The sequence below is a fragment of the Capra hircus genome, chromosome 1 (genome assembly GCF_001704415.2).
Source record: "Capra hircus breed San Clemente chromosome 1, ASM170441v1, whole genome shotgun sequence".
Lineage (NCBI taxonomy): Eukaryota > Metazoa > Chordata > Mammalia > Artiodactyla > Bovidae > Capra > Capra hircus.
The window spans coordinates 81,593,598-81,617,145 of NC_030808.1; the positions used below are offsets into that span (position 1 = coordinate 81,593,598).

At 40.0% G+C, this 23,548-nt stretch overlaps 1 protein-coding gene across 1 annotated transcript in view; it reads left to right on the top strand.

Annotated features, from left to right (window-relative positions):
* Positions 1–21,987, top strand: part of EHHADH (enoyl-CoA hydratase and 3-hydroxyacyl CoA dehydrogenase) — a 67,492-nt gene extending 45,505 nt beyond the window's left edge. Inside the window, exons 6-7 of the mRNA XM_005675175.3 lie at positions 9,448–9,789; positions 19,013–21,987. Coding sequence (XP_005675232.1) covers positions 9,448–9,789; positions 19,013–20,274 — 1,604 coding nt within the window. The 3' untranslated portion in view covers positions 20,275–21,987. The remainder of the gene's footprint in view (positions 1–9,447; positions 9,790–19,012) is intronic.

Below are 23,548 nucleotides of genomic sequence, written 5' to 3' on the forward strand. Positions count from 1 at the left end.
TGGATAAGAAAGCAGTGGTATATATACACAATGGAATATTACTCGGCCATTAAAAAGAATGCATTTGAATCAGTTCTAATGAGGTGGATGAAACTGGAGTCTATTATACAGACCGAAGTAAGTCAGAAAGAAAAACACCAATACAGTATATTAATGCATATACATGAAATTTAGAAAGATGGTAACGATGACCCTGTATGTAAGACAGCAAAAGAGACACAGATGTAAAGAACAGACTTTTGGACTCTGTGGGAGAAGGCGAGGGTGGGATGATTTGAGAGAATAGCATTGAAACCTGTATATTATCATATGTGAAGCAGATCACCAGTCCAGGTTCGATGTATGAGTCAGGGTGCTCAGGGCTGGTGCACTGGGATGACCCTGAGGGGTGGGATGGGGAGGGAGGTGGGAGGGGGTTCAGGATGGGGAACACATGTACACCCATGGCTGATTCATGTCAATGTATGGCAAAAACCACTATAATATTGTAAGGTAATTAGCCTCCAATTAAAATAAAATAAAAGAATCATGTATACAGTAGTTCAACATTTGTATAACAGAAAAGGGGGGACTGAATGTCTATATAGGGAGAAGGTGTGTTTGTAACTGTTTATGTATAGGATACTTCTATAAGGATTCACAAGAAAAGATTGATGGTTGCCTCTGAGAATGGGGCTAGCTAGCCAGCAGAAGCAGTCAGAGGAGATGTCTCTTTTTATTCTTCTGTATCTTTTGAATTTTTATTGAATGAGTATATGTTCTATTAATAAGTACAATTGAAATTTAAGAAGAACCAAGCAGGACTTCCCTTGGTGGTCCAGTGGTTGAGACTCTGTTTGCAATGCAGGTTCTCATCGGAGAGAGTCGAGGAACCAAGATCCCACATGCCTTGTGGTATGGCCAAAACATTTAAAAAAGAAAAAGAAAAGCCATGCAAACAAACACTTCAGCAATTAGAAGGCAGGCTGTATAATCTGCCGCAATAAAGCCATGGTTCTGACTCAGTGAGCCCGGTTTTCTCCCTCTCACTGGTTTCTCACGTCATGGACTTATGACATTCCTAGATGGTTTTTTTTCTTTCTTTAAAAAAATGTTCCTTTTCAATTTATGGAGGTTGTCAGCAAGATGGAGAGGGTTAAAGAGAGTCAGAAAAAATAATTGGAAGGAATGTTGGGCTACAGGCAGAGCAGAGTGTTCATCTCCCCAGTTGGTGGTAGGTAATGGCTCAGTGTCATTCAAAGGCCTCTCTGAAAAAGTCATTCTTTTGTCCACGCTGGCAGGGACCAAACACTTCCCTGAAATAATCCTTCTTTTTGTGGCTCTAACCACTTACTGTTTCATTTCAATAGTGAAAGCTTAAACTGGAGAGGCCAGGGACTGTGAGGAGAAAATGCGGGTGACTCTAAAGAGAGTTAGCAAGGCTTTGCCCTAAGGGGAATGCGTTTCCTGCTGTCTTTCTCTTCTTTCCAGATAATCTTCACCACAGTTTCATCTGGTTTTGTTGTGCCTCCTGAGAGCACTTATTGTTTTGTTAGAAGTCAATTGGCCTACAGGAAAGGCTGTTTGCATTTGGGGGGGTCCCTAAATGGTTTTTGGTTTGGGGTTTAAGATAGACCCATGTCTATCATTTCTCACCTGTGGTTTTCGTTTGTTAAGAACATGATTTCAACAGGAAGTTCTTTTCTTTGACTTCTGGAAATTCAGATTTGAGAGTTAAGTTACTTCAAGAGATAGATGGGGATCATGGTCTGGTACATTTATACAGTAATCTTATAATTAATAAAATCATTTATTTTAAAATGAATAAAATCATAATCATTTATATCTTACAATTAATAAAAATTTAAAAATTAATTTTAAATAAAAATTTTAACATTGAAGTATTGTTTTTTAAATGTATAAAATGGCCTACTCATCTCAGTAATATTATTACACAGTTTGTCCACTTGGTGGCATCCAAATATTGAGGAGAAATCATTTGGTTTAAAATTTGGTAATTTACCTGTTAACAGTAGGGGAACGGTTATGGGCTTTGGACAATTGTATATCTTAAAATTATAATAATTAAAACTTGGTAGAAATGTGAAATTGTGATCCAAAAGTGTCTAAATACAAAATTACACACGTGCTGTGCTGTCGCTCAGCTGTGTCCAACTCTTGGCGACCTCATGGACTGTAGCCCGCCAGGCTCCTCTGTCCATGGGGATTCTCCAGGCAAGAATACTGGAGGGGGTTGCCATGCCCTCCTCCAGGGGATCTTCCTGATTTTATACTTAGAGCTACATAGTGTGTTATGAATGCTGACAAAAATGTAAAGAAAATACACAAAAATGAAAATAACTTGTTTCCCCCCCAAAATTTCATAAATGATTTTTGCTTTGGTTTTGATTTTCCAGCTGGAGGTGTAATTTATACACAATAAAAGTCACCCAGTTTAAACGTAGCAATTCGATGAATTTTTGTAGTAATGTACAGTTGTGCGGCCCTGCTACAATCAAGATACGGTTCAGTCACTCTAAAAAGTATGCTCCTGCCTCTTCTAAGTAGATTCCTTGCCCTGCCCTTGGCCACATATGACCGCTGGCCTGTTTTCTGTTATTATAGTCTTGTTTTTTAGAATTTCATATAGCATGTGATCTTTTGTGTCTGGTTTCTCTCACTTAGCATGATGTTTTTGAGGTTCGTGATGTTCTTTAACTTAAAAATATTAGTAAAGCAGTCTGAAAGGCATAGTTGAAAAACATACATGTGTGCTTGCATACCTTGTGATTATACTAAAAACTCCTGAATTATAAACTTTGAAACGGTGACTTTCATAGTATGTGAACTAAATCTCAGTTTTAAAAAGTACATGTAAAATTTTTGAGTTCTTTCTCCATTTGTAAAAATATTTCATTAATTCAACCTATTCTCACCCCCATCATTACCCTCAACTTGCACTGCTGAAATGTTGACCTACAAAAAGAACAAAAAGAAAGGATGAAGAACACTTATTTATATATGATTCATGTTGATGTATGGCAAAAACCAACACAATATTGTAAAGCAATTATCCTCCAATTAAAAAAAGTTTTTTAAAGCTGTAGTAGTAAAGTATGAGTCTAAAAAAAAAAAGAGAGAGAGAGAATACTTATTTAGTTTCCACATGCAATAGGCAAGTTGAGAAGGAAGGAAATTTCCAGTGGTCAGTGTTGCAGTTGGAATCAGTTTTGAAAAAAATTGCAGTTTTGGAGCCAGTTTGTAAGAGGTTAACATATATATCTAAAAATATGATTTGGGCAGTAGCTTCAAGTTTCTCCATAAATTTAACACACATCCTAGAGAGTTGACTGTGGAAGTTAATTAGCTTCATGTATCTTAATACTCTTGTTACACGAAGCCTCCCTGATGACTGCAGTGCAATGGATTTAGCAGAGCAATTCAGTTGCTTGGCCAAACCAGATTGCTTTGGCTGAACTCGGGAGGGGAGGGTCCTGTCAAATGCGGTTTATTTGCATTTGGCCAGCAGCCTGCTTGTTCCCAAATGGAGTAAGAACCCCTTGTTCCCACGAGTGTGATTCTGGCATGAAGCTGAAAGTGTGTGCTGTTAGCTGAAGATGAGCACAGGGGACATCCAAGTGGGAGCCTCAGCTCAGGAACCCAGTGCTCTGGTTTTGTCCCTCCAGCAAACCCTGGTCCTATTCCTGTCACTGCTCTGGGCTGTGATAGGCATTTTTAGTGATTCTTATTCTGCTCAAAGACCTTGATCTGTTTGTTCATTTGGATTTTGTGACTTAAAAAAAATCTTGGTGGTTTCATCTGTCTTTCTCTTCTATTTTATCTTTTGCTGTTTGTAATTTATTTTTACTCTCTGTGAACATTTGCATAAACATGTTTCACAAAAGCACAGTGACACTGCCTTACCTAGGAAGCCTAAGCACATATCTAAATCGGGCTTCTTTTTTATGTACCCCAGTTCTTTGGGGCAGAGAAGGCGACGGCACCCCACTCCAGTACTCTTGCCTGACAAATCCCATGGACGGAGGAGCCTGGTAGGCTGCAGTCCATGGGGTCGCTAGGAGTCGGACACGACTGAGAAACTTCATTTTCACTTTTCACTTTCATGCGTTGGAGAAGGAAAAGGCAACCCACTCCAGTGTTCTTACCTGGAGAATCCCAGGGACAGCAGAGCCTGGTGGGCTGCCGTCTGTGGAATCGCACAGAGTCAGACGCGACTGAAGCGACTTAGCAGCAGCAGCAGCAGTTCTTTGGGGACCCCCTCAAGCCCAGAAAAAGTGCAGTTGTTCTGTCTGTTCTTGGCAGAGCTTCTATGAGAGAGAGTCTATTTATCCGAGCTAGAGAGAGTCCTGTATGTCTTCAGAAACCATTTTTGTAAACTGCACACTGTACATTGTGTCTCTTTATCCTAGAGAGAGAAAATCTCTTCTTGTCAGCTTACTAGAAAGGAAAAAGGGAAAATAATCATCTCTTTTTCCTCCTTGAGGCATATGATTCACTTATTTTCTAAATGAAAACTTCTGCCTTAGGAAACTTCAAAGAATTAAGAAAAAAATATGAATGGGTCAGGGAAAGAATTCAATTATAAGCATACTTGAATCATTAATTAGCTCCTCTCTTTCCCATTTTCCTGGGGAGCTAGTGCTGGTTCTGACCTGCTCACACTTGCCTCACACTTTAGAACTAGCATATATATAAGAAATGCACTTTGAAAACACCATACCTGTAGACCCAAAGGGGAAATTCTGAATAATTTTGTGGGAATAAAATGAAGTTGTAAAATAATAGCATCCTTCAATTACAGCCACAGAACAAAAAGGATAGGAAATTGAGCAGGGAAAAACCTCCTAACGGTTATGCCCTGATCCAACACTCTCCAATAGATATGCTTAGTTTGGTCTGGACAAGTGCTGTGGGGGATCCCCAAATGCCTGTCTGCGGTCTCAGAGGTTCTGAGTATCCCTGGGATACTAGAAGTGTGCCAATTGGCTAAAATTACCGCACACCATTAAGCATTTTCTTCTTCCTTTTTTTTCTTTCTCTTCTCGCTTCAATCTCTGCCAGGTCAAAGTAGCCAGGAGCTGCAGATGACTTCTGATATGGTGGCTGATAAATGCTTTGCTCTTGGACCTCCAAAAGGCTATACCTCAAAAGCAACTATTGAATTTTTTTTTTAATTTGACTGTACCAGGTCTTTGTCGTGGCATGTGGGATCTTTAGTTGTTACATGTGGGATCTAGTTCCTTGACCAGGGATCAAACCTGGGCCCCCTCTAAGCATGGAGTCTTAGCCATTGGACCACCAGGGAAGTCCCAAAATCACCTATTAAATTTTTAAAAAATACTCATGTCCAGGCCCCACCCTTAAAGAATCTTAACTGAGTTCACAGTGGAGCATGGTCATCTTTAAAAGTCCTAAAATAACTCTGATGTGCACTATGATGTTGAGAATCAGCCCCTGTGATGGTGGGGCTGGTGGCAGCATTACAAGGGCAGATCCAGCTCTAAGATACCCATCTAAGCCCTGTCCCCACAAAGACTGTACTAGCCACCTGTTGTCAGGCGCCACAAAACTGACAGCTCTGACCTCTTTCCTCATCCACTCGATCCTCTCCCCCCACTTCCCTCTCCCCACTATCTGTTCTCATCCTTATGGGCCACTAGGAAATTAAATCAGCTGTAGGCCCTGGAAAGGTCTTCTTTCTCTGCTGAGCTTGAAAAAAAGTAAGAGTGTTGGTCACTCAGTGCTGTCCTACTCTTTGCGACTCCATGGACTATATACTGCCAGCCTCCTCTGTCCATGGAATTCTCCAGGTAAGAGTACTGGAGTGGGTAGGCTTTCCCTTTGCCAGGGATCTTCCTGACCCAGGAATCATACCTGGGTCTCCTGCATTGCAGGCAGATTTTTTACTGTCTGAACCAGCAGGGGAGCCCATAAACTGAAGATTGGCTAACTCACAGGATAACCGAACAATTGTGGCTCAGATGATTAAGAATCTGCCTGCAGTGCAGGGAACCCGGGTTCCGTCCCTGGGTTGGGAAGATCCCTTGGAGAAGGGAGTGGCAACCCCACTCCAGTATTCTTGCCTGGAAAATCCCATGGACAGAGGAGCCTGGTGGACAACAGTCCATGGGCTACAAAGGGTTGGACATGACTGAGTGACTAACACATACACACATATGCTATTTGGTGAAATATCCACTCAAGTTTTCACCCATTTTTAAAACTGATTTCTCCAAAGAAGACATACGGATGGCTAACAAACACATGAAAAGATGCTCAACATCACTCATTATTAGAGAAATGCAAATCAAAACCACAATGAGGTACCACTTCACACCAGTCAGAATGGCTGTGATCTAAAAATCTGCAAGCAATAAATGCTGGAGAGGGTGTGGAGAAAAGGGAACCCTCCTACACTGTTGGTGGGAATGCAAACTAGTACAGCCGCTATGGAGAACAGTGTGGAGATTCCTTAAAAAATTGCAAATAGAACTACCTTATGACCCAGCAATCCCACTTCTGGGCATACACACCGAGGAAACCAGAATTGAAAGAGACACATGTACCCCAATGTTCATCGCAGCACTGTTTATAATAGCTAGGACATGGAAACAACCTAGATGTCCATCAGCAGATGAATGGATAAGAAAGCTGTGGTACATATACACAATGGAGTATTACTCAGCCGTAAAAAAGAATTCATTTGAATCAGTTCTGATGAGATGGATGAAACTGGAGCCGATTATACAGAGTGAAGTAAGCCAGAAAGAAAAACACCAATACAGTATACTAACACATATATATGGAATTTAGGAAGATGGCAATGACGACCCTGTATGCAAGACAGGGAAAGAGACACAGATGTGTATAATGGACTTTTGGACTCAGAGGGAGGGAGAGGGTGGGATGATTTGGGAGAATGACATTCTAACATGTATACTATCATGTAAGAATTGAATCGCCAGTCTATGTCTGATGCAGGATACAGCATGCTTGGAGCTGGTGCATGGGGATGACCGAGAGAGATGTTATGGGGAGGGAGGTGGGAGGGGGGTTCATGTTTGGGAACGCATGTAAGAATTAAAGATTTTAAAATTTAAAAAATAAAAAAATAAATAAAATTAAAAAAAAAAACTGAGTTCTTTGCCTTATAGATCTTTATATACTCTGGATATAGATACTTCATTAGTATTTGATATGCAAGTTGTATTCATTGTCTGTTGCTTGATATAACAAGCTCAACAAGCTCAGCACTTTAAACAATGCAAATGTATTATCTTATCTATCTACAGGTCTGAAGTCTGGTAGGGGTCTCACTGGACTGAACCCAACTGTCAACAATTGCACTTCTTTCTGAAAGTTCTTGGGGAGAATCTGTTTATTGCTCACTTGAGTTGTGGGCAGAATTCAGTACTTGTGTTGTGGGACCAAGGTCTCCATGTTTTTGCTGGTTGTAAACTGATGGCCATTCCTAGCCTAGAGGAGTGGCTCTTGGTCCCCTTCCTCCATCTTCAAAGCCACATTGTCATCAAAAGAACTTTCTGTGTGGCATCTCTCTGACTCTTCCTCTCTCACTACAGCTGAGAGAGGCTCTCCTCTTTTAAGGGTTCATGAAATTAGATTGGGCTTACCTGGATAATACAGGGTAAACATCACATCTCAAAGTTTTTAATCTTAATTATATCTGTAGAGTTTCTTTGCCATGTAAGATAATACATTCTCAGGTTCTGGGGATTAGGAAGTAGATGTTTCGGAGCATGTTATTTTGCCTACCATGCAAGTATTTTCTCCTAGTCTGTGGTTTATCATTTCATTTTCTTAATGATGTTCTTTGAAGTACAAAAGTCTTTAATTTTGATGAAGTCCAACTTAATGAATTTTTTTCTTTTGTGGATTGTGCTAAGAATACTTTGCCTAACCAAATGTCATAAAGATTTTTCTTATTTTTTTAAGAAAGTCTTATAGTTTTAACTCTTCAATTTAGATTTATGGCCCATATTTGAGTTAATTTTTATATGTGGTGCTAGGTAAGGACCTGTTTACTTATTTCATGTGACTATTCGGTTGTCCTCAGCTTTGTTCATTTAAAAAAAACTCTCCTTTCCCTCATTAAATTGTTTTGGCACCCGTGTTGGAAATCAATTGGTGATGATTGTAAGGGTTTATTTCTTTTCTTTTTTTTTTTTTGATTTTTATCTTGAAATTTTAAAATCTTTAATTCTTACATGCGTTCCCAAACATGAACCCCCCCTCCCTCCTCCCTCCCCATAACATCTCTCTGGATCATCCCCATGCACCAGCCCCAAGCATGCTGTATCCTGCGTCAGACATAGACTGGCGATTCGATTCTTACATGATAGTATGCATGTTAGAATGCCATTCTCCCTAATCATCCCACCCTCTCCCTCTCCCTCTGAGTCCAAAAGTCCGTTATACACATCTGTGTCTTTTTTGCTGTCTTGCATACAGGGTCGTCATTAACTCAGTTTTTTCCATTGATTTGTATGTCTATCTTTGTGGCAATATTATACTGTCTCCTTTTCTAGGTACTTTAAAGTTTTTGTTACTGTTAAGAATGGAATTAAAATTATTTTGAACCTAAAATATTATTAACTCAGAACTATTTTCCTTAAGCTCACTGGCAGATTAATATAACTAATCTATCTATTATCTTGGCCTTGAAGTAAAAGGAAGATGTAACTTTTATGCCTCTATTAGGTAACTTGAAATTGCTTTGAATCTATTAAATTCTATCTTATGGGGCTAAGTTGCAAAGATGTCAGAGATTTTGTTATTAGTGTTATATTAAATATCTTGACAACTGAGTCAGTTGTAGTGAGGTGGATGAACCTAGAGCCTAGTATAAGGAGTGAAGTAAGACAGAGAGAAAAACAAATACCATATGTTAATGCATATATCTGGAATCTAGAAAAATGGTACTGATGAACCTATTTTCAAGAAGGGTATAGAGACACAGACATAGAGAATGGACCTGTGGACACAACAGGGGAAGGAGTGGGTGGGCTGAATTGAGAAAGTAGCGTTGACGTATATACACTATCATGTGTGAGATAGCTAGCAGGAAGCTGCCATATGACATAGGGAGCCCAGCCTGGCACTCGGTGATGGCTGAGGGGAATAGGGGCCAGGAGGGAAGTTTAGAGGGGAGGGGAGGGAGGCCTAAGAGGGATATATATATATATATATATATATTTAAATATATATTTATATATATGTATGTATAATTATGACTGGTTCTCGATATTGTATGGTAGAAACCAACACAACATTGTAAAGCAATTTTCCTCCAATTAAAAAGATTTTTAAAAAGAAACACATTAATTAATCATTTAATGGAAAACTATCTTAAATAGTATTTATTATTATATACGCACGAGCCTTTGATATAAGTTAACAGTTCCAAATTTTCTTTCTTATTTCTTTTAGATCTATCTCCAGAATCCCGTAGAATCTGCAACATGCCAGTCCCGAGCTTGCCCAACATGGACACCATTTTCAGTGAAGCCTTTCTGCAGGTGCGGAAGCGGTACCCTGGATGGCTGTCTCCGGAGGCCTGTGTCCGAGCAGTCCAGGCTGCAGTCCAATATCCATATGACATGGGCAGCAAGAAGGAAAAGGAGCTGGGCCTGTACCTTAATACCTCAGGGCAGGCCAAGGCCCTGCAATATGCTTTCTTTGCTGAGAGGATGGCAAATAAGTGGTCCACTCCCTCCGGGGCTTCCTGGAAAACAACGTCGGGACGGCCCATCTCCTCCGTTGGCGTTCTCGGTAAGAACATGAGCAATGTCACTCCCCAAATCTACATTTGTCAAGTACTACCATTTGCTTTGGGCCACTACGTGCCAGGCTCTTTGCTGAACATATCACTTTTTTAGTTAACTTAATTTTCACCCCAGCCCATGAACTATCTTTGCATATGAGGCTTAGAAACACTAGGCCTTCTCAACAGTGAACTAATTAAACCCAAGTCCTCTAATACTACATCTGTGTGATTCCAGACTCTCGGCATTTTTAAACTCATTTCTGCCTCTTACATGTCCCTCATCCCTGGGTTTCCCAGCAAGATTATGATGTGTACCACATTTCAAGGTGTGGCCTGTCACTCCTATAGCTAGGGATTGGGAATGAAGGTTGTGTCTTTCTGGTCCTTGCATCCATTCACTTCTCCTGATTCAAAGCCACTATCCCCAAATTCATCTTTACCTGAAACATGGGCTTTCTTACTTTTTCCCCTTGACAATTTCTCAAACAAAATGCCTTCTTTCCTCAGAAGCTAGCTCTCCGAATGGCTTATTTGGGCCACTATCCTAAATTTCACTTAGTCTTAGTCTTGGCCCAAGAATGGTCTTGGGTGGATTCCAAATCCCCTGAAATAGTAAGTGGAGTATGGTATGTATTAGCCTGTATACAGTCTTCTGGGAAAGGAGGTCCAAAGTTTACTAAAAGCACCAGCTTTCTTAATCTTCACCAAGCTCTCTAGCACCAGTGCAGTGTGAATGAAAGAGCCTTCTCTACATTTTCTTAGTCTGAAGCTGTCTCAGTGAAATTTGGAAATAAACTAGTACGTCTTCAACACAAACATACTGTGCTCCTTGTAGCACTGACTCTGTTCACTTGTGATTTTTTAAGGAGCTGGATAAATAGTATGGCAAAGAACTGATTGTACCTTTTTATATTCCTTCAGCAACACTGATATTTGTTTCTAGTTACGTGCATACCTGTTTCTTCTTTCCTGTATTCCTTCAAGCCAAGAAAAATTAATGCAGAATAATAGTAAAAACTCTTTATCAGTATCGTGTTTGTCAACCATCATTTGAGAATTTCCCTTTCCTTATCGTGAGCTTTTTAAAAAGACTTCAGGTTTGTGTCTGGCATGGAATGTTTATAAGTTCAAGGTTTTTTTTTAAGTTTACACCACATTGTTCTGAAAAATATTTGCAAAAGCTTTTAAAACTACATAAAAGACAATGTGGATGAAAATAAAGTGAGAGCTGGTCATTTCCCCCTTCGTCATGTTTATCCGCTTCCTGCTCTGCCCGCCTTGGTCTTGGTGACGCAGCCTCCCTCTGTGCCCCACGTCCTCTGGAATGCGCCCACAGCCTCATCTGGTTCACAGTGGCTGTCCCTCTGTCTCCTGCCTGAAACCTGACTTACCCCGGGCACTTGCTTCTCCTGAAGCCCTCTCAAGAAGGCTGTTGCTTCTTCCCACACTGCCTGGACTGCGCTGCCACTTCCCGCTTCCCCTCTCAGACCGTGACCCCTTTCTGGACACTCTTCCTCTGTTTTGCAGCCGTCTCCCTGCCTGCTCTATCCCTCCTCATCACTGTCCGCGCTCCCCTGCCTTGGCCCTCATTTCAGTGCCTGGCTCACGGTTATCCGCTTTGGCCCCAATCCTGCTGTCCTGTCCTTGTTGTCCTCGTCCCCTGTGTGGAGAATCCATCCAGCCCTGTTGCTTCTGGGTTCCTTCGCCTCCTCAGATGCAGTGACATTCGCCTCACTTCACTTCTGTGACCCACACTTCGGGCTTCATCCTGAACATTTCTCCACCACTGAAATGTGAACTTTTTCACTACAACCTTGTGTTTCTCCACATCCCTTTCTCAGTTATTCCAACTGCATCTGTTACTTGATAGGCTCTTTTAATCTACTTCCTTCTCTATTCAGTTTTCATTTCCAATCATCACTTCAGCTACTCCCTTGCCTACATCCTCAGAAGCCGTGACTCGTCGTCCTTTCATTGGGCCCCCAGGAAAACCCCAGCCCTGATGAGCCCAGGTTTGCGCGTCAGTGAGCCTGCGCTCTCAGAGTGGGTCGACACCACTGCAAGTCCACTTTCTTGCACCTCGCCTGGGCTCTCAGGGCTGTTGGAAGGGGAGAAGACTGCTGTTGACTAGACACTGAAGAGCCAGCAGTCAAAGCATCCCTTATCCTTTATTTACTTCTTTGAGTAGAAGGGATTCTTGACGATGTTTAATTCCAGGGTAGTTAAAGGCAGTGACTTGGTCCAGGAACAGGATTCCTGGTCCCTGTCTGTGTGTGTTTAGTGAGGAAAATTTAGGAAACTAAATTCAATATACATACAGTATTGACCTATGAAAACATAATTACCAACAGTGAAAAGCTTGGTCTTTCAGCCCTACTTTCTAGAGAACTTTGAGACCACAAGGTTGTGAGAAATTAGTGAAGAACTTTTTGAAGGAAACAGTTACTGGTTTCGTGTATATTTTTAGTGATTAAATGAAAAAATAGTTTATAGAAATGAAGATCTAAAATAATAGCTGATACTTCTTCCCCCCCCTCCCCAATAAGACATTGTTTATTAATCAGAGGAGCAGCAAGGATAATTCTATGTTAGGTTAAAAGCTGCATTTCAAGGGCCCAAGTTCAGGCTTCCCTGGTGGTTCAGTGGTAAAGAATCCACTTGCCAATGCAAGGAATGTAGGTTCGCTTCCTGGTCTGGGACGATCCCATGTGCCACAGAGAAGCTAAGCCCCTGCACCACAACTGCTGAGCCTGTGCTCTAGATTCTAGGAACTGCAACTATTGAGCAATGCTCTAGAGCCTGTGCTCCACAGCAAGAGAAGCCACCACAATGAGAAGCCCCTGCACCATAGCTAGAGAACAGCCCTCACTCACTGCAACTAGAGAAAAGCCCACACAAAGCAATGAAAACCCAGCATAGCCACAAATAAGTAAACAAAAATATATTTAAAAAAAAGGTCCAAGTTCTGTTTCCAGGTTCTCTTATAGGAGTGATAAGGCTAGCACCTTATAGCCTTCTACTTTGTAGAAGTAGCAACTTCTACAGAGAGCTGTTACATGCTTTGTCTGATTTGATCTTCACCAAAACTCATGAGATCAGAGCTTCAAGCAGTCACATTCCCAACTTGAAGAATTTGGAAACTAGGACTCTGTGTATAGTGACTCCAAGTCACATGCTGAAGGCGTGGGTAGGACTGTAACTCAACCAACTGCTCTTAAAAATCCTTCCCATCCTTCTGTTTCTACTTGCTGCTAAGCTGCTGCTAAGTTACTTCAGTCGTGTCCAACTCTGTGCGACTCCATAGACGGCAGCCCACCAGGCTCCCCTGTCCCTGGGATTCTCCAGGCAGGAACCCTGGAGTGGGTTGCCATTTCCTTCTCCAATGCATAAAAGTGAAAAGTGAAAGGGAAGTCGCTCAGTCGTGTTCGACTCTTCGCGACCCCATGGACTGTCCATGCCATATATTCTGTACATTAAGGATGCAGGCTCTTCACATGACCTGGGTTGAGACCCCAGCACACCTACTTGCTAGGTATCAGACCTCAGGGAAGTTACGTACATCTTCAGGTTGCTCATTTGTAAAGTGGGTTAAATGATAGGACTTAACGCATAGGGTTGTGGTGAGGATTAAGAGTTAATACATGCAAAATGCTTTAACGCATTTCTAATATGTTCCTTATGAACACTCAATAAGCTTTAAGTTTTGTTTTTTTAAGCTTTACTATTAATAGTATAAGGTAATTTAACATGGAAGCTTTCACGCTTACAAGGAAGTGAGTAAAATTATAGCTAAGACACTTCTAGAAAGCATTAGTCTGGCCCACTCTGTGGTTAGGACTATGAGCTATTTGGGGCTGCAAAGGTCCTGCAGCAGCCCTGCTCTGTGAGGGGAATGCGAGGAGCTGTGCTCCGCCCTTGCAGGTGGCTTTCCTTCTCTGCTGTGTTCAGTGCCATCATCTGTATCACGTTGTACTGTATGAAGCTCTTTCACGTAAACTTCTCATGAGTCCTTATTGTTCCTGTGAGATTGTACTCTCTGCTGCTGCTGCTGCTAAGTTGCTGCAGTCGTGTCCGACTCTGTGCGACCCCATAGACGGCAGCCCACCACGATTGGTAGGAATTTTATATGAAGCTTGGGACTGAAAGCCAGAGAGCCAGGGTTTTGAACCATCAACTCTACCTCCAGTTTATGCAGGCTAAAGTTTAGGATACAAGCTGCTACAGCAGTGAGAGCTATCCAGCCTTCTTGTTACTGAGTGAAACACAGATGTTTAGTAAATTTACAAAACTGTTTTAAATAATTCATTATATGTATTAAATAATTTAATATGATTTAAAAATTAAATATATTCCAGAGGAACTAAATCAATAATTTCTAATGATTGATAACATAATATATTCAAAACCAATCCTCACAAGGGATTAAGAGGTATAAATTATTATATATGTAATAAATAAGTTACAAGGATATACTATACAGCACAGAGAATATGACCAATATTTTATAATAACTTTAAATGGAATATAATCTATAAAAATCTGAATCACTATGTTATATACCTAACACTAATATAATATTGTAAATCAACTATACTTCAATTTTTTAAAAAAGACCTAAAGCTAGTCAATGTGAAGTGCAGAAGAGTAATATGTACATAGCTTTCACTGAACTGTTTCATCCACAGCAGGTTGGTCAGGTAACAGATAAGCTGCTGCTGTAACAGATAACAGTCTCAACAGCTTAACACAATTAAGATGTATTTCTTCCTCACTCTCAAGATAGTTCTAAAATCAGGTTCTTTCCAACTAGTGGCTCTACCATTCTCCTGGACAAGGGTCAGCAAACTTTTTCTGTAAAGTGCTAGACAGTAAATGTTTTTGGCTTTGGGGGCCTTATGTTCTGTACTGCGACTACTCAACTCTTCTGTTGAGGACGAGTATAGCCACAGACCATATAAAAACAAATCAGTGTGACTGATTCCAGTAACACTTTATTTATGGACACTGAAATTTGAACTTGATATCATTTTCAGGTGTCACAAAATATTCTTACTCTTTAATTTTCAACTGTTTAAAACATAAAACCAATCTTAGCTCATAGGCAGTTAGAAGCAGGCAGTGGGCTGGATGTGACCTGCAGGCCAACACCTGCTCTAGGGTCTCCTCCAAGTCCTCAGAGTTGATCTCTGCATCCTCTGTACCCAGGTGGTAATGAAGGATCTTGTAGGAGATTTTAGGGGCCAGTAGTGATCCCACATCACCCTTCCCCCATTTCCTCAACCAGAATTAGTTACAGGCCCTACTGGGATATAGGAGGTCTAGAAAGTACAGCCTCCTATGTGCCCAAGAAGAAAATGAAACGGTATGGGGAAGAAACGGCAGCATATTTGCCATCAAATAATTTTTCTATATTTTCCATTCTTCTTGCCTTTCTTTAAAATATTTCTCACTTTCCTTTTCTCTTCCCCAGCCAGGTGGTTCATCATTTCATACTGTTTCAGTATGACCTTTCTTTAAATATTTCTTCTTTATCTTGAAGCTTTTCTTGACTCATCTAACCAAAAATATCTTTCCTTTAAAGCACCAAAGAACTTCTCTCATCACGTACCTTACCTTACATGGTGAATACTTGTTAACTTTTCTTCTTCCCATCGCTAGATTATAAGATCCTTGAGGGTTGTGTTAGTGTTAGTCACTCAGTTGTGTCCATCTCTTTGTGACCCCATGGACTACAGGCCACCAGGCTCCTCTGTCCATGGAATTCTCTAGGCAAGAATACTGGAATGAGTGACCATATCCTTCTCCAAAGGATCCTCCCAACCCAGGGATTGAACCCTGGTCTCCTGCATTGCAGGCAGATTCTTTAACATCTGAGCCATCAGGGAAGCCTTGAGGGTTGGTACTACACAGATTTTTAATTACCGTTTTCTTGAGATGAAACTCCTATGTGATAAAATTGACCCACTTAAAGAGTAAAATTCAACATAAAATGGTGCAGCTGCTATGAAAAACAGTTTCTTCAAAAATTAAAAATAGAATTATCATACAATCCAACAATTCCACTTCTGGGCATATCCAAAAGAACTGAAGGCAAGAACTCAAACAGATATTTGTCCACTCATGTACATAGCAAAATTATTCTCAATAGTGGCATAATGGCAACCCAAGTGTCAATTGACAGATGAATGGATAAACAAAATGTGCTACATATATATATATATATATATATATATATATGTACATATACAAAGGATACAAAGGGATAATATTCAGCCTTAAAAGGTGGGGAATTCTAACACATACTACGTGAATAAACCTGAGGCTCTTCTGCTAAGTGAAATGAGCTAGTCACAAAAGGACAAATACTATTTGATTCCACTTATATGAGGTATCTAGAGTACTCACAACTATAGAGTGCAGAATGATGATTGCCAGGGAGAGAAATGGGGAGTTCTGGTTTAATGAGCACAGTTTCAGTTCTACAGGATGAGAAGAGTTCTAGAGATAGATGGTGCAAGATGGTGCTGGTTACACAGCTTTGTGAATGTGCTTAATACCGCTGAACTGTACACATAAAAATGGTTATGATGTTAAGTTTTATGTTATATGTATCTTATCATAAAACATTTTAAAAATACATAGTAACAACGTCACCAAAAAAGGAGCACACTGGTTGTTTTTAGATATTTGTAAAGTTGTCCAACCATTGCCACAATTTTATTTTACTTTTTTAGACTTGAAAAAAAGTTTTTGTTTTAGTTTTTTGGCTGTGCCCCATGGTCTGTGGGATCTTATTTCCCCGACCAGGGATTGAAGCCATGTCCCCTGCATCGGAAGTGTGCAGTCTTAACCACTGGATTGCCAGGGAAGTATGCCACAAACAATTTTAGAACCTTTTCATCACCCTAAAAAGAAACCCTGTACCCATTAGCAGTCATTCCTCCTTGCCCTTCCTCCCAGCTCCTGGCAACTACTAATCAATTTTCTGTCTCTACTGATTTCCCTATTTTGAACATTTCATACAAATGGAATCATATAACATGTAACTTTTGGTGTCCAACTTTAACTTAGCATAATGTTTTTTAAGGCCCATCCACACTATAGGATGTATCATTTACTTTACAGCTGAGTGATTTTTCCAAAGGAGAGATATATTGTCCATGCATGCTCAGTCATATCCGATTTTTTTGGACCCTATGGACTGTAGCCCGCCAGGGTCCTCTGTCCGTGGGATTCTCCAGGCAAGAATACTGCAGTGGGTTGTCATGCCCTTCCCTGAGGCATCTTCCTGACCTAGGGGTCCAACCTGTGTCTCCTGCCTTTGCAGGTGAATTCTTTACCACTGAAACTGACTGAGTAGCCCCAGAAAGAGATGCTACCTTTTGTTTATTCATGTTGATGGACATTTGGCTTGCTTCTTCTTTTTCATTTAATTTTACTTATTTGACTGCGCCTGGTCTTAGTTGCAGCACACAGGATCTTCTAACTTTGTTGAGGTATGTGAGGATATGAACTCTTAATTGCAGCATATGGGACCTGAGAAGGGTTTAAACCCAGGCCCCTGCACTGGGAGCATGGAGTCTTAGCCACTGGACCACCAGGGAAGTCCCTGGCTTCTTTCTTTTTTCTGGCTATTTTGAATAATGCTACTATGAACATTTGTCTATAAATTTTGTGTGGACGTATGTCTCCATTTCTCTTGAATTATGTATATAATCACCTACTTACCTACTCATATGGCAACTCCATGTTAGACATTTTGAGGAACCTCCACCTTGTCTTCTACAGCAACAGCACCACTTTACAATCTGCCGTCAGTGAATCAATGAATCAATTTCTCCATATTCTCACCAGAACTTGTTACTATCTGTCTTTTTAATTATGGCTATCCTTGTGGGTATGAAGTGGTAGTTCACTGGGATTTTGATCTATATTTCCAAAATAACTGGTGATGTTAGGCATCTCTTTATATGCTTATTGGCCATTTGTATATCTTCCTTGGAGAAATGTTTATTATATCCTCTGCCTAATTTAAAATTCAGGTATATGATTTGATAATATTCTTTCCCATCCTGTGGGTTTTTTTCACTTTCTTTTTTGTGTCCTTTGAAACACAGAAGTTTTTAATTTTATTTATTTTTTTTTTTGTTTTTAATTTTAATGATGTCCAATTTATGTTTTTTTTTCTTTTATTGCTTGTGTTATTGATGTCATTTCTAAGAAATCATTGCTTAATCCGAGCTCATGAAGATTTCCTCATAAGAGTTTTATAGTTTTAGCTCTTACTTTGGTGTTTGATCATTTTAAGTTAATTTTTATGTATGGTGTGAAGTAGAAGTTCAACATCATTCTTTTACATGTGAATATCCAGTTGTCCCAGCACTGCTTGTTGAAAAAGTCTATTCTTTCCCCATTGGATTATATTGGCACCTTTGTTAAAAATTGATTTTCCGTACGTGTATGAATTTATTTCCAGACTCTCAGTTCTGTCTCACTGATCTATATGTCTGTCCTTTATGCCACTATCACACTGTCTTGAATACTGTAGATTTGTCAAAAGTTTTGAAATTGGGAGGAATGACTCTTAAAACTTTGTTCTTTTCTTTTTTCTATACTGTTTTGGCTATTCTTCATTTCTTGTACTTCTATATGACTTTTTGATTCAGCTTGTTAATTTCTGCAGAATACCAGTTGGACTTTTGATAGTTATTGCACTGAACCTGAAGATTTACTTGGGTAGTATTGCCATCTTAACAATATTGTCTCCTGATCCACGAACATGGGGTATCTTTCAATTTACTTCGGTTTCCTTTCATTTCTTTCAGTAATGTTCTTTGGTTTCTCATGCACAAGTCTTAAAGTTCGTCCTCAAATTTATTCCAAAGTATTTTGTTCTTTTTAATGCTATTAAAAGTGGAATTGTTTTCTCAATTTCATATTGTTTATTATAGAAATACAATTGATTTTTATATATTGATCTTGCACCCTACAGTCTTGCTGAACTTGTTTACTATTTCGAATAGTGTGTGTGTGTGGATCCTTTTTATTGTTATACCTCCTGGAGCACCTAATACAGTTCCTAACATTAACTAGTATTCAATCTACCTGTAGTCCTTGAGTTGCTGTCTTTGAATGCCACGTTGCCACAGAAACCTTCCATTCACTGAATAATTTCCCATTTTCCAATACCATTGACTCTTTCTTCTTCTCTTTCACTCTTATCTACAGGCTTAGGAACAATGGGCCGAGGCATTGTCATTTCTTTTGCAAAGGCCCAGTTCCCTGTGATTGCCGTAGAATCAGACAAGAAGCAGCTAGAGACTGCAAGCAAGATAATAACCTCCATCTTGGAAAAGGAAGCATCCAAAATGCAGCAGAGTGGCCACCCTTGGTCAGGACCAAAACCCAGGTTAACTACATCTATGAAAGAGCTCAGTGGTGTAGATTTAGTCATTGAAGCAGTATATGAGGAAATTAACCTGAAGAAGCGTGTCTTTGCTGAACTATCAGCTATATGCAAGCCAGAAGCATTTTTATGCACCAACACTTCAGCCCTGGACATTGATGAGATTGCTTCTTCCAGTGACCGTCCTCACTTGGTCATTGGCACCCACTTCTTCTCACCAGCTCATGTCATGAAGTTGTTAGAGGTTATTCCCAGCCGATTCTCTTCCCCCACCACAATTGCCACGGTTATGAATTTATCAAAAAAGATTAAGAAGATTGGAGTAGTTGTAGGCAATTGTTCTGGATTTGTTGGGAATCGAATGCTGAGGTCTTATTATGATCAGACATACTTCTTATTAGAAGAAGGCAGTAAACCAGAGGAGATAGATGAGGTGCTGGAAGAGTTTGGTTTTAAAATGGGACCTTTTAGAGTGTCTGATCTTGCTGGGTTGGATATAGGTTGGAAATCCCGCAAAGGGCAAGGTCTTACTGGACCTACATTGCCTCCAGGAAGTTCTGCCCGGAAGCGAGGTGGCCGGAGATATTGCCCAATTCCTGATATGCTGTGTGAGTCAGGACGGTTTGGTCAGAAGACAGGTAAGGGTTGGTACCTTTATGATAAGCCTCTGGGAAGGATTCACAAACCTGATCCCTGGCTTTCCCAATTTCTGGCACAGTACAGGGAAACGTATCACATCAAACCACGTATCATTAGCCGGGATGAGATCCTTGAGCGCTGCCTATATTCACTCATCAATGAGGCATTTCGCATCTTGGAAGAAGGGATGGCAGCTGCCCCAGAGCACATTGATGTTATCTATTTACACGGGTATGGATGGCCAAGGCACAAGGGTGGGCCCATGTTCTACGCTTCCACAGTTGGGTTGCCCATGGTGCTAGAGAAGTTGCAGAAATACCACAGGCAGAATCCTGATATTCCCCAACTGGAGCCTTGTGACTATCTTAAAAAACTGGCTTCCCAGGGAAACCTTCCTCTGGAAGAGTGGCAAAGCTTGGCAGGACCCCCCAGAAGTAAACTGTGATTCAGCCTTTCAGGTTTTGCCTTACCTGCTGGCATCAGGCAATGCTCACTGAATTTCATAGAAACTAATCCAAAGAGATCCAAAGTAAGATTGCTCTGAAACACAAAATGAAAGGAACAATCAGTTGGCTAAAACCCCTCTTTGGATCTTCTGTCTGATGATTCTAATGGGTCAAATCTTCAGGAATGTGCTTCTTATGCCAGCGATCTGTCTGTATCAGATAAATGATTTCAATTGCACTGAATAAACTTGTGTTAACATTGTAATAACTAAGGAGAGAGGCTCAGGAATAAGTTGAGGTTCCCAGTTCCTTGATCATTTGAGAAATATGTCATCAATTATTAATTGATAAATGCATAAATTCATGTTGAGTCTTTCATCCTCACACACGTGGCAGTGATAGGAAATATTATGGACCCTCCATCAATAGATCCTCATTGTTCACCCCTAAGCATCTTGCACAACACTTAACAGACCTAAAACCTGGAGGGGCATTTATCCAGCAAGGAAGCCTGTGATAAAGGCTTCAGTTCAGAGTCTCAGAGGTAGAGTGGAGACAGTTGGCAGGGTAGGGTCCGCAGTAGGGGTCTGTACGCGTGAGCTTGGAAAGCTGCCCAGGGGGAGGCCAGGGGCAAAGTTTCAATGGCAGAAGGGTGTTGAAACTTAAGCAAAACACAGTTGGGAGTTAGTGAGGAAACCACATACTTCAGACCAGAATGGGGAGTCAAAGGAGCTTAAAAAGTCACACTCAATATTATCATTTCTGTCCAAGGCCCATGTGTACAGTTGTCCTTGCTGCTTGTAAGAGGCTCAGTAATGTCTGATGACAATTTCCTCAAGACCATTAGATGTCTTCATTTACCCTTCTATTCAAGCAGCAGTAATGGAAAGTGAACTCTGGGAGATTGTGAAGGACAGGGAAGCTTGGAGTGCTGCAGTCCTTGAGGTCGCAGAACAGGACATAACTGAGTGATGAACAACAACAACAAATTACACTTGTTAACTTGTTAACTTGGTGTAAGGTGGGAATCTCAGGGATCTAACCTCCTCTAATTCTGTGATAAAGTAATAATACCAGTTTCCTGGTCATGGGAAGCCTTTGTGATGTTGAGTATGAAATGGTTGAATCCTGACAAGTCTAAAATTATTGAAAAACAAATTTTGTGTAATTTTGTTATAAGAATTCTTCTCTTTTTACTTTTTGCCTTGTTCGGTTAAAAGTTGAGGGGCTAGTCAACCCAATAACTTGTACACAAATGTTTAGAGCAGAACTATTCGTAACAGCCCCAAATTGGAAACAATCCAAGTGTCCATCAACTGATGAATGTCTAAATAAAATGTAAACTGGCCATACAGTAGGATATCATTTAGTCATAAAAAGAAGAGAAGTGCTAATACATACTACAACATGATGAATCTTGAAAATATTATGCTAAGTGAAAACATAGGCAAATCTATTGAGATAGAAAGCAGATTACAGTTTGCCAAAGGCTGAATGATTGGGGGTAGGGAACAGGGTGTGGCTGCTGATGGGTACAGAGTTTCTTTCTGGGTTAATGAAAATGTTCTGAAATTATTGTTTTGATGGTTGCATAACTCTGTAAATCTACTTAAAACCATTGAGTTATATACCCTAAATGTATGAACTGTATGGTATGTGAATTATATCTTAATCAAGTTAATAAACAAGTAAGCAACTTGTTTAGTTACTTAGGAAGTCTTGTGGACCCTTCATTCAACAGATACTCTGTGCACCCGTGAACATCTTGCACAGCACTTGGCAGATCAAGAATCTGGAGGGGCATTAATCCAGCAATCCTTTGTCATATAAGGAAACAAATAGGCTTAGGTTATTGTCCTTCAGGGTGATGTGAATGAATTGGTTTTTACAATGTTTTTGCCAAGGAACCCAAGCAAAATTACCAAAAGTTCTAACAGAGAAATCTTGAATGAATATAGTACAAGTTTTCATTGTAAAAAGTAAACCAAAAACAAATAAAAAAAACTTTTAGAATGTGCTTTGAATTGTAGTTCAATTTAGAATAATTTTTGAGATATATATTGTTGGAGTTTATATAATTAAAGAGAAAAATAGAAAAAATTCCTGAAAATAGTAACTCTGCAAAGTAACTTAGTGTCAAATTAATAAACACATAACTTTTTCTTCTTTAGACCTTGCATAGATTTCAATTTTGAGCTCTTTTTTCTTTTTTTTTGAGTTCTTAAAACTTATTTTCCTCCTTCATTCTCCTCTAGATTGGGGTTTTGACACTAGAGTGTCTATAAATAGATTTTTATGAGTCCATAATCCCTGAAACTTTATGCTAATATTTGTGTGTATGTATCTGACTGTATTTCTTAGAAAAGGTACCATATCTTATATCATATTCTCTGAAGTGTCTGTGACTCAATAAATGTTAAGGGCCAACATTTTATATGTATCATGGGAAGAAGAAATATGAGTTCATTTATCCTTATTTTGTATCAAAGGAGGCAAAATTGATTCAAACTATTGGGTTCTGCACACAGCAGTGGTTCATATGAAGAAACCTTTCCAGGATATACTATCCAATTATTGAAAATGCACTTGCTTAAAGGCTTATTTTGTTGTTATTAAAAAATTTGTAAACTATCTTTCAAAAAAATCACCTTCTGAATGACATTTTTAAAAATGTGTTCTAATAGTAATTGACTCTGACAAGAACTACATATTACAAGTACCCTTGAAGCTTTGCCATAATACTCCAGCTTTGAAGATGAGACTAATGATATTCCTTAAATCAGAAAAGCCATTGTGTAGCTGTAATTTCTATCTGCTTATTCGTTTCCAGCAGAAATAGGTGTGCTTGCAAGAAAGAGAGTGAGAGGTCCTAACTCCCTTGATTAATGATGTTACAGAAATGTGCCTACAAATCATACTCCACAGCACTGTTGCTCAGTCTCTTTGCCACTCTTTGTGACCCTACAGCCTGTAATACACCAGGCTTCTCTGTCCTCCACTGTCACCTGGAGTTTGCTCAGATTCATGTCCATTGAGTTGGTGATGCCTTCCAACCATCTCATCCTCTGCCACCCTCTTCTGCCCTCAATCTTTCCCAGCATCAGGGTCTTTTCCAATGAGTTGGCTCTTTGCCTCAGGTGGCCGAAGTATTGGAGCTTCAGCAACAGTCCTTCCAATGAATATTCAGGGTTGATTCTTTTAGGATTGACTGGTTTGATCTCCTTGCAATCCAAGGGACTCTCAAGAGTCTTCTCTAGTGCCACAGTTCAAAAG